The 20,592-nt window shown below is 39.2% G+C and overlaps 1 protein-coding gene across 1 annotated transcript in view; it reads right to left on the bottom strand.

Annotated features, from left to right (window-relative positions):
* nell2a (neural EGFL like 2a) overlaps positions 1-20,592 on the bottom strand; it is a 96,299-nt gene that overhangs the window by 9,663 nt on the left and 66,044 nt on the right. The window contains exons 15-17 of the mRNA XM_004069509.5: positions 20,465-20,560; positions 4,235-4,375; positions 2,181-2,374 (exon numbers count right to left, since the gene is read on the bottom strand). Of these exons, the coding sequence (XP_004069557.1) occupies positions 2,181-2,374; positions 4,235-4,375; positions 20,465-20,560 (431 nt within the window). The remainder of the gene's footprint in view (positions 1-2,180; positions 2,375-4,234; positions 4,376-20,464; positions 20,561-20,592) is intronic.

Genomic DNA, 20,592 nt, shown 5'->3' with positions numbered 1-20,592 from the left:
GAACGCACCTCAAGACTTAAATCAGGTCGAACTTTGACCATGGTGTATGAATGGCATCGCTTTCACTTTTGATATTCCCTTTCAAATGATCATAAGGAAGAATTAAACAATTGCGGTTTGTACCCGTAAGGAATTCTATGACACTAAGGCTTTTCATATATCAGAGTAGAACCGTAAAAAAAAAAAAAGCCGGATCAAGATTCACGAGATTTCCAAATTTTGCACCAAACCTCTTCTAGCTGTAGGGGGCGGACATGTGCCAGTATCTGGTAGCATCAGTCGAGTGTGAACACCATATGCTAAACAAGTGTTTTTCAACCAACGTGCCGCGGCACACCAGTGTGCCATGAGAGATGGAGAGGTGTGCCGCAGGAAGTTTTAGGTCACTTATCTAAAAACATTTATCCTGACCAGAATATCAGCTCTATGTTCATCAAAATGGGCTAAGGCTTTACAATGAGTAGTTTGCCGACTTTGTGGAGCTCATTAATACAAATACACCGGATCTTTCAACATCTTCTATTTCTTTCATGAGGAGGGCGAGAAAAACTTTTGACAGTGGCTCCTCCCACACGGTGCAGGAGCGTCCGATTTATAAAGACACTTTTGGACAAACGTCCAGCAGCCACTTTGAGGGTTAAAACAAAAGCAGACGCATATTTGAAACGCAAATCGCCTTTGTTGTGAACAGACAATGGATTTCTGTACTGATCATCGGTGAACCCCTAGTAGCTACCTGCGGGATCCGGTGTCAGATTGTGAAAAGGTGAGTAAAATAATCTTTTTAAAAGAAACAACTGCTTTCTAATATTGAAAAAATCAATTTCAGACTTTAGTCACTATTGAAAAACTTGCAAGTTAAGTTTAAAGATAAGAAACAACAAAATCAAAGAAACAGCAATAAGGTGAAGTGGCCAACAGACACATTTAAACTGAAATGAAACAATTTAATCACACAAAAAAAATTGTTAAAGTTACACTTTTGATTTAGACAGAAGAAAAACTAATAAACTTCAGCGTTTTCACTTTTTATGTAGTTACAATTAAACCAATAGATATGAATATAATGGGGTTTGTTTTTGTATACAATTGATCAAACATGCTGTGATTATATATTTGTTCAAAAATTGCTCTTGCACCAACATAAAGAAATATTCAAAAATAAATACCAGCTTAGAAATAATCTCTTTTTATTTGTTTTTTGTGAAGTTTACACGAAACTGCATTTTAATAAACTGGAGGGAAAAACAACAACCTGGGCAAGTTTTCAACTAATTCTGTTGAAATGTATTATCAAAAACCATTGCAAATTTTAGGAAAAACAGCTGCAACTTCATATTTTTTGTGCCTCAATTATTAAAAAAAATGCATGAGAGATCGTGAAGAGACTGTACATCAACACAGACTGTCACGTTTATATTTTTTTAGGTTGCTGGTGTGTCCTCTGTCACTACACACCAGTTGGGAGGCAAACTTAGTAGTTCAGTATTGTGGATTTGCCACTGAGCACATTTTGCTAAACTTATTTTCCCCACTGGTATTATAAAATATTGATTTGTGCAGCTTTATGAACACACACACACACTACCTACTTAATTATTAACCATGACTGAGTGCAAACTACAATTAACAATTTCAGCTTTCCAGTGAAGCGGTGAATAAAATATGATTTAGTACAAATCCAAGATTTTAAACTTTTTCCCCCTTAAAGGTCAAGGAGGATCACTTTTTCCAAATGACTTAGAGTAACTGAAAACGTATGCTGCCATCGGTCCATTTGGCAATTAGCCTGAAGGTGCCACGGTTTTGCTCATATCTTAATTAATTAAACAGAAAGTAAAGTATCATTCATTCTGCTGGTTTGCTTCATTATTTTTTTAAATGTCACACACTGTCTGGAGAAGAGGAGTGTGCTTGTACAACAGAGGAAGCTGACATTTGTTGCTGATTGGCCCCGTGGGGGACAGCTTCAGTCAAACAGAGCAAGTTTAAACTTGTTTTCCTGCTCTTTGTTTGCACACTTGGAAGATGGAGAAAAAACAAAGCTTGAAAAAAAAAGAAGCTGGATGAAAAGAGTTCTAACAGAAAAAAAACAGTAAAGCATCACTTTAGAATTGTTTTTTGTCTATTTTTTCTATTCTTTTACATTTTTATTTTATTCCCCACCTCACTCTACTTACCTGGCACGAGCACACTGAGCACCTATCATTGTCCAGCACCCAAATCTGCCCACTGTGCTTGACCTTGTTGTCATGGATACAGTCGCCAGTGCAGTTATGCCCGTGGGGGCACCGACAGTCATATCCTCCTTCCAAGTTGAAGCACACTGTGTCATTGGCACAGGTGTTTCTCCCTGTCTTGCATTCATTTATATCTGCAAGGAGCACAACAATCACACAAGTGGGTTTTGCATTTCCTTTTTTTTCCAGTGTGATTACAAATTCATGAGATAAAAATATCGGTAGCAGTCATAAAATATAAGGACACACCACTTCACAAACACTACTGGAACGACAAGGTAGCCCGGAAACCCACTTTTGGTCAAATTATAATCTTATAGCTGTCAGGCAGATTTTTTATCTTTGAAATGTGTTTTTTTTTTCACATTTAGGCTGAAACTAAAAGCAAAGATGAGGTCAGTGAGCGTAAAAGAGCTTCAGCTATTGTTACAAGCATTGCTTCAATGTTGCCTTAGATTGAGGGTTTCCGTTTTGACAGCTTTGACATGCTTTCTGACAGGCTGAATCACACAGAAGATCCCAGAAAAAGAACAGGCTGCAAAGGAGACATTTTTAGTAGGAAGAATACACATACAAAAAAAAAAAACTAGTTCCCTCAAATTCCCATCTTTGGCAACAATTAGTAACCAAATAAATAGTGATTTCTGGCCAAAAGTTGGCATTTCGTTAGCATTTTGTGGACAGAGAAGCACTTTATCGGATCAATATAGCCTTTTTTTGTGAACTAACTAGTATACTATTGGCAAAAATGACCATTTTGTGCACATAAACTAGCACTTTGTGGGCAAAAATTAGCATTTGCCCACCCAAATTAGCAATTTCTCTCAACAAACTAGTATTTTGTTAACAGAAATTCGCATTTGTGCTCACAAATTAGCATTTTCTGCAATTAAATTAGCATTTTGTGCTCACAAGGATGCATTTCGTGAGAACAAACAAACATTCTGTAAGCAGAAATAAGTAATTTTTTTGAACAAACTACTTTTTTGTAAGGACACAATGGATATCTTATTATTCTCAATTCCAACTACTTACCTATAAGCTCAAAATGCTAATTTTCTTACAGAAATCGCTCATTTGTGTACACAAAATTGAAATTTCTGCCAAAAAAATACTAGTTTGTTCACAGACATTGCTAATTGGTATTTTGTGGGCGCATATTATTATTTTGTGGAAGCAAAATACTAATATGCGCCCACAAAATATTTAATTAATTAATTTGTGTACTAAAATTAGCACTTTGTGTGCACAGATTAGTGAATTGTGGGCATAGATAAGCATTATGTGCACGCAAGATACTAATTGTAAAAATACTAACGTGTGCACAAATTAGTATTTTTTACAATTACAAGATGCCTATTTGTGCCGCAAAATACAAATGAATGCCTACAAAATATTAATTTATGCCAACAAATGCATATTTGTACTACTTTATGCCGACTGATTACAGATTTGTGCCCACAAAATATTAATTTGTGGCCAAAAAATTAACAATTGTGTCCAAAAATGCTAAATTCTGAGCACAAGATGCATGTTTGTGTCCGCAGAACCTTAACATACGCCCACAAAATGCTTGTGAGTTATTGTGTTGTGAGTTAAAGTGTTGTGTTGTGAGTTATTGTGTCGTGAGTTAAAGTGTTGTGTTGTGACAAATTGTAGTGTGTTATTTTGTGTTATGTTGTGAAATCTAAAGTGTTGTGTTGTGACCCTTCTGGGCCACCGTAGAAATGACTGTGTTTAAATACATTTATTTTTATTGTTTTTAATATGAAAAGGATTTCTTAGATCATAATTTTACAAAGGTCATGTTCTTCTCTATTTTTAACAAATCCTAACCAAAGTTTATATCTAAGCAGAACATTTATTTCTCAGCTTTCTTCCTACATGAGAAGAACATTTTCAAAGCCATGTGTATTTTTAACCTACATCTACATCAAAATTCTACATTTTCTTTTCATTTTTAATAATTTTGTCTACTACAATGAGATACATACCAACACACGATTCCCCATTGGCGGAAAACAAGCCGTTGTCATGGTAGCCATCGCGACATTCGCAGTGGTACCAGCCGGGCAAGTTGACACAAGTGGATTTACTATCGCACTCCACAAAGCCGTCTGCGCACTCATCAATATCTGAAACACAAGAGAGGGGAGACAGTAAGACATCAGTACACGGTCAATATGTCCGCCTTTCAAAATTACTTTTTACAATAAATGAGATATTGAGCCAAACAGTCTTGCTTCTTTGAGCATTTTCAATACAGACTGGTTCACTATTAATCAAACAGCATGTGTTCGAAGAATCTAGTCCAAAGGCATTAGAGATCAAACACAGTTTCACAGCCACATCACTCGACTTTTATCAATAAAAAATATCTGAATGTGATAAAAACCCAACAAAAAGTTTATTCTTGCAGATTTAAATTCCGACAAGGAAGTGGAATTGTAAAGTGTAGCTGACCTTCAGGTAAACAAATACATTTTTTAATTTTCCCTTTGACTTGGGGGGGAAACAAGTTCTTTCCATGGTGATGCGCACAGACGCTCAGCAAAGAGCTCTGACGCAGCTTCTGGCAGGCGTCCGTGGGCGGCTGTCAGTTGATGGAGATGATGTTTATTTTCACAGATCTCCACTTAGAAAAATCCTTGACTCCACCACCCCCTCCGACTCAACGCAAGACTGAGATTACACGCTCTAGCGTTCCTCTCCGTCTTTGTCTCGCTGTCGTTCGTTGTCATTCATCTATTTCTTTGTTTCTCTTTGCCACTGTCACGCTTTTCTTTCCGTTTACAATTTGCCAGGCCTAAAGCCTTTTTATTACAACCCTGAAAACATCGACCAAGACCAAGTGGAATCCAAGCGTCAACAATAAGCATAATACACAAAGGGAGACAGATTACCCTGATATTCCAGCTAACATTTAATTAAACTAAGGGCCGGGCCCACACAAGAGAGGAAATAAAGCCTGTTATTATGCAGCACGGCTAAATATGTTAGGACCAGACATGCACCGTGATTAAATGTGTCTGCCTAGCCAGTGATGGCTTTTTTATGACTGCGCATGATGCATGATGCTCCACTCTCATTATGAAAATGGCAGTGTGCCGTGTGTGACCTTCTCCACAACTGTACGGCTACAGAATCCCCCACAGAGCGACAGGCACTGGGCCCCACTCACTCCCCCACCACCCAGCCAGTAATGGGATTAAGATCTATTGGCTAATGAGCCCCTCCGCCTTTTAATAGAATTTCTGCAGCAGATTAACTGCTGATCAAATGTCCTGCAGATTAGGGCTTTATCCGTCTAAAATTTCCCCACATTTGTCAGAGTCACATGCAGGGTTTTTTTTTCCAATCCCTGTTCAGTCTTGCGAGCCTTTGCTGGAGCTTTAACAATTTATTAATCATCTTAGTGTGAGTACCTCACTTAGTCCCCTTGAGACCGGCTAAGATCACACTCAACAAAAATCATGAATCTCCAATAAACATGTTGAAAATGAGTGGATGAGAAGAAATATCCTATTGCCTCTGAATTCCAGCTTAATAAAAAGAACAGAAGCCTAAAAATGGGAGGAAAATTCCAGAGGTGTACGTGGAAGAAAATGCTTGAATTGCTCATTTATGACTGCACAAAGTACTTCAAAGTACAGCCACGCTCTATTTATAACCCCCGCTGACGATGAAATAGAACTAAAAATATGCAAATTGGATATTTTCAGCCGGTTTCATTCAGACATCTCGAATACTTGACTGTCTGGTAGCAACAACAGAGGGTTACGCCCTCTACAACAGATTCTCTTATCTGAGCGAACCTGTCGAGTCAAATCATGGCGTGACGCTTCTGCCGTCAAACCGACTTCACATAGGCGTTTCCAAAGTCAACCGTCGCTTGGACTTTACCGCACTCATGTGGGGCGCAGTGCCAGACGTACAACAAGCAAAAAGTCTCTCATTCCTTTTTTTTCCGTTGAGAATGCCGGATCATTGCAATTACAACTTCACCAGTGACAGACCGCTAACAAGAGCTGTCTCCACTCAATCTGGAAGCTTTTGTTGAATCGTAGATGGGAACGGCTTTCTTCATTAAATGATGCTCCTCTCAAAAGGAGCGCTGCATAAACAATGTTTCATCTCCTGGAGAGGTCAGGCCTTTACGCTGCAACTGTTACCTTGGTGACTGAAAAGCATGTAAAATGACAAAAATACCTCTGCAGAGGGAGTCAAATGAGGATGGGCCTGATGAGGGGGAGGCGGTGGAAAGGACAAAAAGCAAGAAGAAAATGTCAGAGGGAAGGCGGAGAGGAAGAACAGTCAAGAATGAGACGGACTGTGGTTATTCTTCTCGTTATCCTGAGTGGCAGGCCTGAAATGAGGGCTCTATTAAGGCACCTCTCCAAGGAAAAAGTAAGGAAAAAGTGTCCAACCCTTTCCTCCTGAGCTTGTTAAGCTGCTCCGCCAACAGTTCTGTTTCCATCTTTATACTCGATTGTCACCGACACCTTTCTCAGACGCTCCTTTGCCTCAAAGCTGAGGCAAAACTACGAGTGATCTCACATCACCTTTCCAATCCCTGCAGTTTGCTCACTTTTTGAGAATAAAAGGATAGGTTTAGGAGTTGAGCCTGCCCCTTATTCTTCATGGCCTCCTTTTATTGTTTCCACACCTGACAACCTCTTTACTCCATTCTCTTTTGTAAGCACGGAGAAGCACAGCTCTTTGTCTTTACATTACCGTTTTACTTTTATTTTTTTTCCTCCTCTTCCACAGACTAACCAACAGCCCTAAGGGTTGAGTGAAGCTCTGCTGTGTTGCATCATTCAGCGAGAAATCTGTTAACGCTGTCACTTGTTCATCGTCAGTACAGTAACCTAATTCGAGCTGATTTCAACTTCTCCTGCTTGGTAACCCTGACAGTCTCTGAGAGGAGCTGGTGGGACGATCCCATGATCTTAACCCCTGCTTCCGAATCACATCTCATTTGCTAGTTGGACCGATGCTGACTCACGTGCTGCAGGGCCCACTTAGACACGCATCCCACACATTTTCCACCATCCGCACTCACTGGAAAATGGCCTGAAGTTAAAAATACATGGTTGGAGTTAGAAACTAAACACCTCTCTGGTCATGACTTGTATGCCAGGATGTCCAACACAACACAGAGAAAATGTCGCCAACTGAAGTTACGTTCTCATTGCGCTGTGCAATTTAAGAAACCACTTCCAATGACAAGTATATATGTGTGCATAAATGTGCATCTTGGGTTTCTGTGTTTAAAACTCTTATATTCATATCTAACAGTGCAAGCTTCTACAACAAACATGTACAAATATGTGCCTAGTGAAAGTTTAAACCAGGTAAAACTTTGGCCAATCAGGAACTCGGATTTAGCACAAAACTTGCTTTTATGCTTGAGCGTAAACATTTTTGTGTGCTCAATGAATGTATTTTGTGGTTTGTGCCTGGCTGGAATTCTATGACACCAAGTCTTTTTTATCTCCGAATAGAGATGTGGAAGAAAAAGCCTGGAGCAAGATTCACAAGATTTGCACTGGTTGGATATTTTACACCAAGACTCTTCCAACTGTTGATGGCCGACAGGCGCTAGTAAACAGTAGAAAAGGAAAAAGAAGAAGAAGCCCGTCCCTGCTTGTCCAGTTTGAACACTGTGGGCTAAATGTTTGTTCAAGAATGGGCGTTAAGTGCCTTGTTGACATGAGTCGCATTCCTCGTGTGTCCGCAGCTACTCAGTTACGGATTCTGACCATTTTTAATTTTAGTTTTATCTACCCATCAGTGTTTTCCAGTGAGGCTGGGTTGTTTATTTGTAATAAAAAAGAAAAACAAAAAAAGCCCCGTCAAATTAAAGGAATTAGCCTAAAGGACTCATTAAGGAACTCTTCTGAGCTAAGAAATGAGCACTTAAAAACATTAGATAAACCTCAATAACAAAACTGTGGCTTTACATTAAATCTGACGTGTTAAGGGGGAATATTTAGTGCAACTGTTTTACTTTTGATACTACACACAAAGATTTTTAAATTAATTTCAGTGTTATTTATTTACCAAGGACGCATGTGGGCAGATGGACAAGAGGTTTTGACTGACAGATAAGAAATTAAAAGCATTCCTGTTCAAAGTGCTTGTTTCTCACTTTGATTAATAATGTTTTAATACTTTGTTGAATTCTTCTGATTTTGCAGCTACTAAAATCTAAAAATCTGAAGAGACAAAAATTATAGAGCTTTAAAAAAACAACTGCAAAAACATTGAATAAGACAGTGTTAGACAGCTTTAGGAAGCAGTCATTAAAATAGATAAATGTCCTAAACAATTAAAGCCGAAGATGCACCAAGGATAACCCAAAGAATAACGTTTAGGATTTAAAGAGTCAGATATACACAGAAAAAAACAACATGTTTTTATCCCTGTGTGACAGCAAAATGAATGCTAATAACTCATTTAGTGATATTTCTTCTTCATTTGTGGCAGATATTCTGTATCTTTAAAAGATCCATTCTAATGAAAATTGATTATTTGGAGTTTTCTTTTGGTGTTTGAGGTATTTTTCTGATGATGGAGGACATTTACTAAGAAAGTTAAGATAAAAATGGCCTCCGAGTATTTTTTTATTCAAATAATCAGGAGTGAACGAAAAAATGTTGTCTGAAAAAAATCATATTTGTGACGTAGAAAACACGATGGGCAGGCTCCCTGCTTTTTCTCCATTCTGATGCATCCACTAGTAGACAAATAGATCCATGTGGGTCTTTGTTTTCTTTGTCTGAGCTGGAATCTTGATCAAAACTGTACAGCTGGATAGCTCCAATATTGTTTACCATTTTTTTTGCACTGGTAATGTTAGGTTGGAGGTGGGAGAGGCTGTAGGCTAGCAGGAGAGTGTTATGGATTTTGGAAAAGGAGGCAGGAATCCAACAGTCCCATCCACAACGCAGAAGTGAATTTCTAATGAACTGCTGCCTCTCTGCAGAAACTATGTCCTATAGAAAACTACAGATTTCTAAAATTTTGAGGCAAATAAAAGGGCGCTGGGAATGCCTTTACAATAGATCTAAAGATGATCGGAGTGGAACTCTAAGTGTCCTATTTCAGCTTTCCAGACCACAGCTTTTTTGTTGGGGCTTATCGCTTTTATTGAGGGCATTAACAGCCATGAGCTGTATAACTGCTCAAATATAAAGACAGAGGAAACTGTTATGAACCCACTGAACTTTAAATGAACGGCTCTATTAGATTGTGAGCATGCTGCAAAACATGGAGTAACCAACAATAAAAAAAAGTTGAAAGAAATCAGGAGAACCCCAAGCAGAAGAATTTTTGGTCTGTAATCCCTGAAGCGGATTTGTCTGCAGCAGCTGGTAAAAAGCGTCCACTTTAACATTGATTCTCTTCAAAGTGATGCAGGGCTGGTGTCCGGTGTGGTTTGCTGCACTGAACCGGCTCCAGTATCAGCTGATCCCTTAGAGAAGAGTCATTTAGGTAAAAGCAGCAGGTTGTGTTCAGCTAAACGACAGCTCCGGCCGTTAGCAGAGCCTAATTAAGACACACTAATTATGTGTGATAGAGTGAGTGCTGTGTAAACCCTCGCTAAATAAATAATGAATGCGTAATCATGGCGCTTAAACAAGCCGCTTGAGCTTAAACAGTGACAGAGCCCCCCGGCCTTGTGGGTAAAATGCGGAGCAATGGAGGGAGAGGTGCAGCGGTGCATTATGGGACCTGTCAAGGGATGGAGAAATTAATATGGTTTAAAATATTCACTACCTGTGCCTGAGTGCTGGGTGGGAGGAACCCAGAGGGGATTAGACCCACGATGACACTGATGTTCTATTCTGGCCAGCCTCTGGGCACACACTGTGGCTTTCAGTGTTCCAGATGATGCAACGGCTTCAACAGTTTCTGGGTCCTGAGCAGCTGAGGATAGCTGGCAAGAACCTTTCCTTCCATGCAGGCTTTCTATGGTTCCTATTCCTCAAAATAAAGTTTGAAACTATTTGCAAATGAACCTTTGATATGCATTCTGAAGGGGAAAAAAATATGTATTTTAGATCTAAAGGAACTATTTTGTTTGGGCTAGGCCTGGTCTTTTCATCATTTAAGTCGTTGCCCTGTTTCCGCCTATATTCCCTGTTGTCATTGCTGCTTAATTTCTTCTGTTATATGTTTATCAATCTCTTTTTATCTTCTGTATCCTCTTTTCCTCTAAAAACGGTAAACTAAAAATATCACTTCTGTTGTCTGTGCCTTGCCCAAAGGTATTTTGACACACAGAAGCAGGGGTTCAAACCAGGAATGTTTCAACAGGAAGTTGACAACACTTGTCTCTTCATCTGTTCAAACATCCTCATCATCATAGAATACGCTGGACCTAAAGTGCAAATCACATACATAATAATGATCACGTCAATTAAAAAAGCAAAACAAGTAAAAAAAAAAAAACATTCAAGAAATCAAAACAAAATTCTAGAAATTAAAACAAATAAAAATACTAAAAATAATTTTCCTGAATGAAAACAAATGATAAAAAAATCAAACAAAATCAGAAAACCAGCAAAAGTGGGTACTCTTGGACAAAAGAAGAGGGATTATAGAAGAATGTTTTGTCCAAACTGTGGTAAAGAGTTGACTGATTAATCACCAAACTTTTGCAGTGGCCAGAAATTGAAAGAAATATTGTCTGTTGGAACGTACTGTCGTGCTAAATAATCAAACATTAGGTTGACAATGTGAAAAAAACATCATCATCCAATCAGTGTTGTGACATAAATCCTACCTGTTCCAGCTCTTTTAGTTTTTTTTTTTTTTTTTTAACATTATTATTGTGATTTCTAGAAATAATTTTTTTTTTAAAACCTTTTTCGTTTGTTTCATTTTTTAAATACATTTTGGTTTTAGGAATTTGGTTTTGATTTCTAAAATGTAATGTGGCTTTTTTGTTTAATTAATTGTCTTCCTTTTTTAAAGTTCATTGCGATCTTTAATATGTTTCGCGTTGAGTGATTTGTTGATGTGATTTGAACTTTGGGGCCACCATACCTTCTTCACTTTCTTCCTTCCCAATGAGAAAATCATGGTTTTAAGGACATTATTGTGAAATCCAATTATTTTTTTTAAAATGAAATAAAAATAAATTGATAAATAAAAAGGAATCACTTTGGAATGAAATGGTGATTGAAAACAGTCCCAGTCGGAGTAATTGAGCTGTTCCCTGTCAGTTTACAGCTCCTTCATGCTGTTCTTGAACTATGGCGCTCGAAAGAGTCCCAAGTTTAACCTGCATCATTAACTCTATACATAAAACAAATCTTTATCTCTTTCTTCTTGGCCTTAGGGAACACGGCTGAAGCTGAATTAGGCTGTTATTCAGTGTCTGATTAAAGGTGCCCACGAGGACTTGATACTGCAGACGTGATGGAGGATGAAAGGGAGAGGTGTCCATCCTCAGCAAATGGTCAAGTCCTTTTTGATAAACTAGAAAGAAGGTGTCATCCTGGAGAGAGAAGGCCATTAGCAAAAGAACAACCAGCACAGACACAGAATCTGTTTTTTGTTTTTACTGGTAGAGAGGCATTTTAATAAGCTTTGCATGGGGCTGAATTTAAAAGATAATGAGATGAAAATAAAGAGAAAAAGGGAAAAGAAAACAACTACCTTTCCATTCATCTCACCAGAGCGGTTCAAAAATTCAATTGCCACATCTGAGACCTAATGGGCAGAGGGGTGGTCACACGCGTTAGCTCCAATTATTTCATACACAGACTTTCCACTGGTTTCCAAATTTTAAAGCACTTGACCTTGATTTTAAAAAAAAGCATCTCACAGCTAAGACATCCATCATGTAGTCAGTTTTCTAAAAGAGTCATAGCGACAGATACAAAAGGAACACGTAACAGCGTAACTGTGTAAAAATATTTACACCGTTTTTTAAGCATTTGACATATAGCTTTTATGTCATAACTTACACTAGAACGGAAATGACAGCACGTTCAATTAAAGACCCTTTTCTTGAAATTGCATTTCTCAGTATTTTTTTATTCAAATCAAGGTGAATCAGGAGGAGATGTTTTAAAAAGATCATCTTTGTGATATAGAAAATACGCTGGGCAGACCATAAGCTCCATGTCCCGCTGTGCTGCTCTCCTCTTCATTCTGCGTCTGAACTGGCAAACAAAGGGTAACACGTTATGATAAGATACCCTTTATTAATGTTAGGTAATGCATAATTAAGCATTATTTACACAACTATAAAATGACATGTCAGCGTTTATGCGTTAATTTGCATTTCTAATTGTAGTATTTAGAGACTTACTCCAGTGAAAATCATGTTTTTAGTGTTTTTAACATGTTCTTGTTGCATCACAACTGTTTATGGAGGACTTTATCAAAGAATTTAAGATTAAAATGGCATATCTGAGTATTTCTTTCTTCAAATAGGGATAGTCAGAAGTAGATGAAAGTTTGCTGTTTGTGAAATAAGGGTGGGTGATACTGGGAATTTGGATATTGATCCAATACCAAGTAAATGTAGGGCCAGTATCACCGATATCAATATCGATACAGCTAATTTTTTTTAAACGTTTGATTATAGAAAACGTTTTAAAATACAAGTTTTTTTGTTCATTAGATGTTTAATAAAGCACAATCAAATATTCAACATGTATATTAATAATGGCATAATACAATAATAATAATAAGAAGGAAACAGTCACTATTGCAAACATTTAAAAAAAGCTTTTTCAGTGTAATAAAAAACAGCACTACAAACATCGATTTTAAAATAAAGGCAGTAATAATATAATGAAGTCCATCCATCCATCCATCCATCTTCCTCCGCTTATCCGGGACCGGGTCGCGGGGGCAGCAGACTGAGCAGAGATGCCCAGACTTCCCTCACCCCAGCCACTTCCTCCAGCTCCTCTGGGGGGACCCCGAGGCGTTCAGCGCCAGCCGAGAGACGTAGTCTCTCCAGCGTGTCCTGGGTCTTCCCCGGGGCCTCCGCCCAGTGGGACATGCCCGGAACACCTCTCCAGGGAGGCGTCCAGGAGGCATCCGAACTAGATGCCCGAGCCACCTCAACTGGCTCCTTTCGATGTGGAGGAGAAGCGGTTCTACTCCGAGCTCTCCGCGGGTGACCGAGCTTCTCACCCTATCTCTAAGGGAGCGCCCAGCCACCCTGCGGAGGAAGCTCATTTCAGCCGCTTGTATTGGGGACCTCGTTCTTTCGGCCATGACCCATAGCTCATGACCATAGGTGAGTACTGGAACGTAGATCGACCGGTAAATTGAGAGCTTTGCTTTTCGGCTCAGCTCTCTCTTCACCACGACGGACCGATAGAGCGACCGCATAACTACGGACGCTGCTCCGATCCGCCTGTCAATCTCACGCTCCGATTTTCCCTCACTCGTGAACAAGACCCCAAGATATTTAAACTCCTCCACCTGGGGCAAGGACACTCCACCGACCGAGAGATGGCAAACTACCTTTCTCCGGTCATATAATGAATGAATGGTATAATGAAGTCATTAGTAGTAAAAAAAAAAGTAGACCAAAGCAACACTGTAATAAAGCTAAGTAATATCAATTCAGGCTCTTTATTGTACATATTAATGAAAAACTGCAAAGAAAGTAAAGAAAGTACAGACCTAATCACACGAGTATAAAAACTTCACCTTGATACCGATTGATACTCAGATCGATCCACCCACCCCTATTGACAAAGATCTCTTTTGTGATGCAAGTAAATGGGTGGGCTAAAGTCTCCCTACTCCATTCTGATGCATCCACTTGCAGACAAATAGATCCATGGAGGTCTTAGCTTTCCTCGTATGAGCTGGCATCTGGGTCAAAACTGTACGTCTGGATAGTTACAATATTCCTCGCCATTATAAGGTAAGAGGTGTTGTAAGCTTTAAATAGAGAGCTCTCAGCAAAGGGGAGGGGAAGGGGGGCATGGTTGCTCCACACCAACCGCCCTGTCAACAACTTAGAGGCGAATTTTTGATGGAAGAGACTATGTCCTAGAAAGTGACACAGGTTAAAACTGTCAAATTCATAATTAAAAGACCACTGGGAACGCTTCTACAGTTTATCAAAAGATGATGGGAGTGAGACTTCAATGAGTTTAATGATTCAATATATTTTACAGTCACAAACTAAAGATTCTTGACGAATTCATCATTTTTAAATGCTCACCTTTGATGGGTTCAGAAAACCGAAAAGGGATTAATCTGCTGATGCATCCCAACCCCCCCTTACACAATCCTGGAGGGGGTTAATCTATGACTTAATTAAAAAAACTGCTTTTGAGAGAACAAGAGCTGTTTTTGTTCTCCGGCATGTTATTGTCAATGTAAAATATGATTAGTAGCACATTATAATAAAATAAGGATTCATTAAACCTTTTTTGTCATCAAATACATTAGTTTCACATGTTGCTGGTAAAATATATCTCCTTTTTGATGCACGTCAGCCAGAAACAATTTTTTAAAGGAGAAAATCCTTGAAATTAATTATATAATACGGAATGGTTTGAAACTGGAATAAAGAAATTAAACAGAGGCAAAGTAATGCTGGTTGCTATGCAACAGGGAAAGGGAAAGAGATAGTGACGGTGCATGAGTGCCTTTGCAGCGTGTGAACAGTCTGTGAAAATGTTATACAGAGTCAGCGGTCCACAGCACTGTGGCCCACAACAAGGGCGTAGCATTGCACCTAAAAGTTACTACAGTGCTTCACTAACTTTATGCTGAGGAGGGAGAAAGCAGGAGGTATGGAAGCAGCCTTTGAGAGAGGAGTCCATCATTCAGAATAAATAGAAGGAAAACAAGATTCTCCTATATGTTTTTTCTTTTTAGTATCTGCAGCCTAAAGACTGAAAAGTATTTTTTTTTTTTGGGAGAGTGAGGTGCTTAAATTCAATCTTTGCTAGTCGGAACTCAACACAGTTTTATTTTCTGTGTAACCAAGATGAAGGAAAAGTCTTATGTTTGAGTTCTAAACTGAATAAAAGCTCAGGAATAGATTACATTGTGGTCATATAGACAAATGTAGTTTACCAGGTACAGAAGTACAGAGGGAATTCTTTTAGGTGTTCTTGATAAAAGCCTTATAATATAATTACAATAAACAATCGAGAAACCTATGTACACAAATCATAAACTGAGTTATGGGAGGACAAGAACACAAATCTGAGTTGATTAGTGAACAACCTGGCACCTCTGCCAAAGATTTTTGAAGTGAGAATGGTCTACCAGGAATCAAAACAACCTAAAGCAGGGGTGGGAAGACTATAAAGAATATAACTATTTAATATGGCCCACCAAAGTGAAAAAAAATTCCATTAATTACCAAAAACACTCCATGCATCTGCTCCTAGTTTGGCCCTACTGTTACATTTTAGAACCCATTGTGGCCCACGAGTCAAAACGTTCACCCCCTGATCTAAAGAAAAACAAAATAACAGAGAACCTGTAGTATCTATCCATAACCAAACAATACACTTAGAGACAATTGGGTGTATAAAACCAAAAATGTTAATGCTAGTTTGGCGTGATTGATGTCGTAATAACCATTAAATGAAAAAGTAATGACTCCTGACCACACGAGGTCAAACTGTAAGGAATATTAGCAGATCCAGCTGATCGTCTTGTTTGAAACGTAGATCTAATATTTACACTTCTGCTCATCTCTTATTTAAGCTGCATAAAGTAAAGTGCTAGTCCACAGTCTCTGTGTGGCATGTTCGGGGCAAACATGCATGTTCTGCCCCTGTGTGCGTTTATCCCCATGTCTGAAGTGTTTTCGCCCAGCAGCAGCTGCATCCTGAATAATTCACCATGTGTCAAAGTTCTCCAGTAGCTGCTGTCTGTCTGTCAGCACTGCGCGTCCCCCGTCCCCCCAATCCATTCCCTTTCGAATGGTGATGACAACTCAGGAAGCAGACCCACTGACTGTCACCAAAAGAACTCAAAAAAAGAAAAAAATCTGGTCCAACGATAGTGCAGTTTCACAGATTTGTCTCAACGCAAAAATACTGTGTTTTTACCACATGTGCTAATGGACAAGGCTTTGAGATGAGGTGGCAAGCTGACGTTTCTCCTCTGCTTTGAAGAGCTCATGCTTGGTGCCTGATGACAGGTCAGTCTGATGCTGCAGCGGCAGAAGTGATGGGAGTCTCCAGGGACACTTCTAAAAGCTCACAGGGTTCTGCGGTGGGGGGAGCCCAAACTTAGTGAAAGCTTTTTCATGTTCATCCTCGCAGCCCTGCTTTTCCTGCTTTGGCATACACGACATCGCCAGCTTCATTTCATATCCAAATGCTGGAAATGCCCCTGTTGTATCTCCTATTCCAACCCTGAATCTGTCAGTTCCTCCCTGTATTGCTTTTTCGTGCTTTCCACTTCACATCCTTCCCCCTTCCAACCTCTCCGTTCTCCTCTTTACTTCAGTTTTGCATCTGTCACCCGCCTGTACATCTCCATCTTCCCTACAACCGCTGCCACTCCTCCATCCCCCTTCCTTACTCCCAGAACCAGCACGGCATATCCAACACTACATTAGCCACCATTCATTTTTGTGAGCTTCTGCAGAAGACATTTCCCTCACTGGGAACGCCTGTCAGGCCGTGATGGCAAGAGTGACCCCTCCTTTTCGAGGGAATGACTGATGTCTCTAAAGACAGCCACAGGCCTTAACCTTGCAGCACAGGGAGCTGATGGCGATGCAGGACTTGGAAAGAAAAAAAACAACAATACTGGGACAGCGATTGTCACTGGGCAGACTCATAACATGAGACATGACTTCAAAAAGATGCACAAACACACTTTTGCATCTATAAAATACTTAAATAACACTGTTGTGCTTAGAAAACCTTTTATTATAATATTTTTAAGACTCCTGAAGTAAGAATATATTAATTTTCGATTAGTATGATTAAATTTAGATGAAATTTTACAAGGTTTATTAGGTGATGTGTTTCTTTTAAAATATATTGATGCCCGAAGCAACAAAAAAACTTTCATTTAGCATTGATTTAAACAGACAGTTTTACCAAAAACGGCAGTGTGCCTTAAAATCCGGAGCCCCTTATATATAGATTAATTATGGTTGGGCTCACTGACATTAAAGCGATTTTTAGAAGTACACTGTGCTCTGTAAAAATGTCAGTTTGATTTTTATTATAAGTTACTAACAAGGTTGGGTGTTATTGAGAATAGGCAAGCGTGGCTATTGTGTAGCAAAATATTATACGTTATTTAAGGTTTAACTTGATTTATTCTGGATTAATATGCCTCTCTGTTTATATTCATATTTGTGTTCAAAAACATAAGTTTTAAAGGTTTAAAAGTTTTAAAAGATTGGCTTCAGTGTGTTCAGTAAATGATTATCTTGTTCAGCCCGTAACTAAAGCGCGTTTTGGATTTAGGCCCCCTGTGCTACTGAGTTTGACCCCCCCCCTGTAATATATAGCATTCATGCATTTTTTTGTGTGAAATAGGCATATAAAGATAGGGAACACAAAATGATGTCGTCAAAATTGTATGTGTGCGGGGGGGGGGGGGGGGGGGGGTGCTTACTCGTAAATTAGTGTAGAACCGCCACTGGCCTGATGTGACGGACAGAACAGCCCTGTAATCTGATCACTTGGTTCTTGATGGTTGATGTTCCACATTACAATGACTGAATGATTTATGTCTACATCATTTATTTAAATAAAATGTATACTTTGACATAAGCAAAGCCGTTTAAAATCCAATGGATAAATAAAAAGGTGCTCTACTTCACAGACAAGTCTGAACAACTCTCCTGGCGATACTCTGACCATTTCCAAGAGTGTTCAGGAATAAATATCTCTATACAGTTTTAAAACGTAATTATTCATCTCAGGCCTGCAAGCATACACGACATATGTGGGTCAAAGAGGGATGGATCGTGACGGGCGATATTAAGAATGAGGCATTTTTCTATCAGCATGTGACACATTTTAAATAGATGGTGCTAAGTATCTCAGTGTTTGTGCTAAATTCTTGTTACATGTGTAAAAAAAGATTAGGAAAACAGAAGGATATTGGACCTAAAACTCCTACTCTCAGAGAATCAGTACATATTATCAGAAGAAAATATGTGGTTTCCAATTATTTTTAGAAAAAAAAAACTTTTTGACTCTAAAGCTTTAAGACAAATGTTTTGGACAAAAACAAAGAATGAAGATAATTTTTGTATTTTTTTTTCACCACTAAAGGTAAAAAAAGAAAAAGAAAAACTTAACTTGAAAACATTCACTTTTCTTCCACTCTTTGCTAAGGTGTAGAGTAATCCCAAGAGATGAAAACAAACACAACAGAGAGGGAAACACAGAAAGGGAAAACATTGATCTTAAACACTATAGGATGGTAATGAAATGTTGGCTTGCCTGGGATGCGCCTTCAAAAAGAAACGAGGCCCTTAAAACCATCTCAGCCCCGAAAACCTTTAGCTTACAGACACACACCAGCATGAAAACACACACGTTCTCTTGTCCCTCAGCATCTCTAAGCAGCTTTGCAGGGAATTTCATTTGCTTTAACACAAGCAGCAAAAAGGACAGGAAAAAAGGTCTTCAATCAATACAAGAGCCAATGAGAATGTGGAGGGACTGATAGAGGCGCATTTAAACTTTTCATTAACTGGCCACTTGTCTCCAGAAAGATTTTCCTCTGTGGTTCTAAACAGTGTTGCTCAGACACACAATGTATTTCTTTTCTGAAATAGGAGGACTCGGTCTTAATCCTTAGACCCATGCGGGTTAACTACCAAACAGGTGCTGCAGGTTTTTGGGTTGTCCAGGCCTGCGGACGGTTGCAGAGAAGAGCTGTCGCATAGCCTGCAGGCCAGAAGAATTTTAAACATGGGTCACATTTGACCCAGGGGTCGGACTTTGGACAAGCCTGTCTCACAGCCACCTTGAGGGATGTCATGAAAATGGAATGTTTGATTTTAGTTCATGTGGCAAGTGTATTGTGAAGAGTTTGTTAGGCTAAAGTAAATTATGACGTATGGGTGAGGCTGTCATACCGTGCACTTAAACCAGTCGTTAGTATGGTGACATCATTGGCTCCTTAATGACCGCACCCAACTGCCGCAAAACGGAGTGATACGTAAGTGTACGGAGGAAGCTGTGCTCTGAATGTCTACAATGAGCATGAACTTATCAAGTGAACAGCACTAACTGGCTTCTTGTGCAGGATTCAGCGAGGAGGGCTTATCGAGGTGTCTACGATCTTGCTATTTTGTGCAGGCCACCTAGATGTCAGTTTTGTCTATTTTTCTTCTGCAAACAGCCTATGTCTAGCTGTAAAGGTCTTTGCGACTGAGGCTTTAGTTGTTTCATGTTGGGCAAAATATAAAATCTAGTCAAATCCAAAGGATCTGGTCCTGATAAAGTATTTGTTGAATGTAAACAAGGCACCAATGCAGTTAATCATTCCTGTTATGACTTCTTCTTATCCTATTGGTTTTTCTCTTCAGGGGTCGCCACAGCAAATCAACTTCCTCCATCTAACCCTGTCTTTTGCATCGTCTAGTCTAACACCAGATACCTTCATGTCTTCTTTCCCTGCATCCATAAACCTCCTATTTCTTCTTTCTTCAGACCTCTTGCCTGGGAGTTCTAGACTCAGCATCCTTCTATAAATATATTTACTGTCTCTTCTCTGGACACGTCCAAACCATCTCAGTCTGGCCTTTCTGACTTCATCTCCAAAACCTCTAACATGTGCTGTCTCTCTGATGTACTCATTCCTTATTCTATCCATTCTGGTCACTCCCAAAGAGAACCTCTGCATCTTCATCTCTGCCACCTCCAGCTTTCTTCAGTGCCACTGTCATCCCTGTCTTCACTTATTGATTGTGTTGACTTGTTACTCAGATAGAAAATATATTAGGCAGTTGATTGATGCTGGTTGATGTTGAATGTAAAATAAACTCTTTTGGTTTAAATCAGAAACAGAATTTGTCATCATTTAAACACCCAAATTCAAACTTTAGGAACCATTTCCTTAACTGATCTGTTAACGACAGCCCCAGAAAAGTGAGTAAAACTGCAACACACACGCCCCCATATCTATTCTGTCATATCTACAGACTTTTGGAAGACCATTTTTTTCCTTTTTATTTCTTTTAAGGAAGAACAATACTGGGTCTCGAAAATCCCATTAAATCTTACCTGTTTCACATCGACTCCCAGTAAATCCTTGCTGGCAAACACACTTGTTAGGTGAAACACAGGTTCCCCCGTTTTGACACAGTCCGTCACACATTGCTGGAAATACACCAGAAAAGAGCCATTAGTCA

This window comes from Oryzias latipes, chromosome 6 (genome assembly GCF_053564925.1).
Source record: "Oryzias latipes strain Hd-rR chromosome 6, Olatipes_Hd-rR_3.1".
NCBI lineage: Eukaryota > Metazoa > Chordata > Actinopteri > Beloniformes > Adrianichthyidae > Oryzias > Oryzias latipes.
The sequence above is the reverse complement of the archived record's forward strand: the minus strand, read 5'-3'. Positions and strand labels throughout refer to the sequence as shown.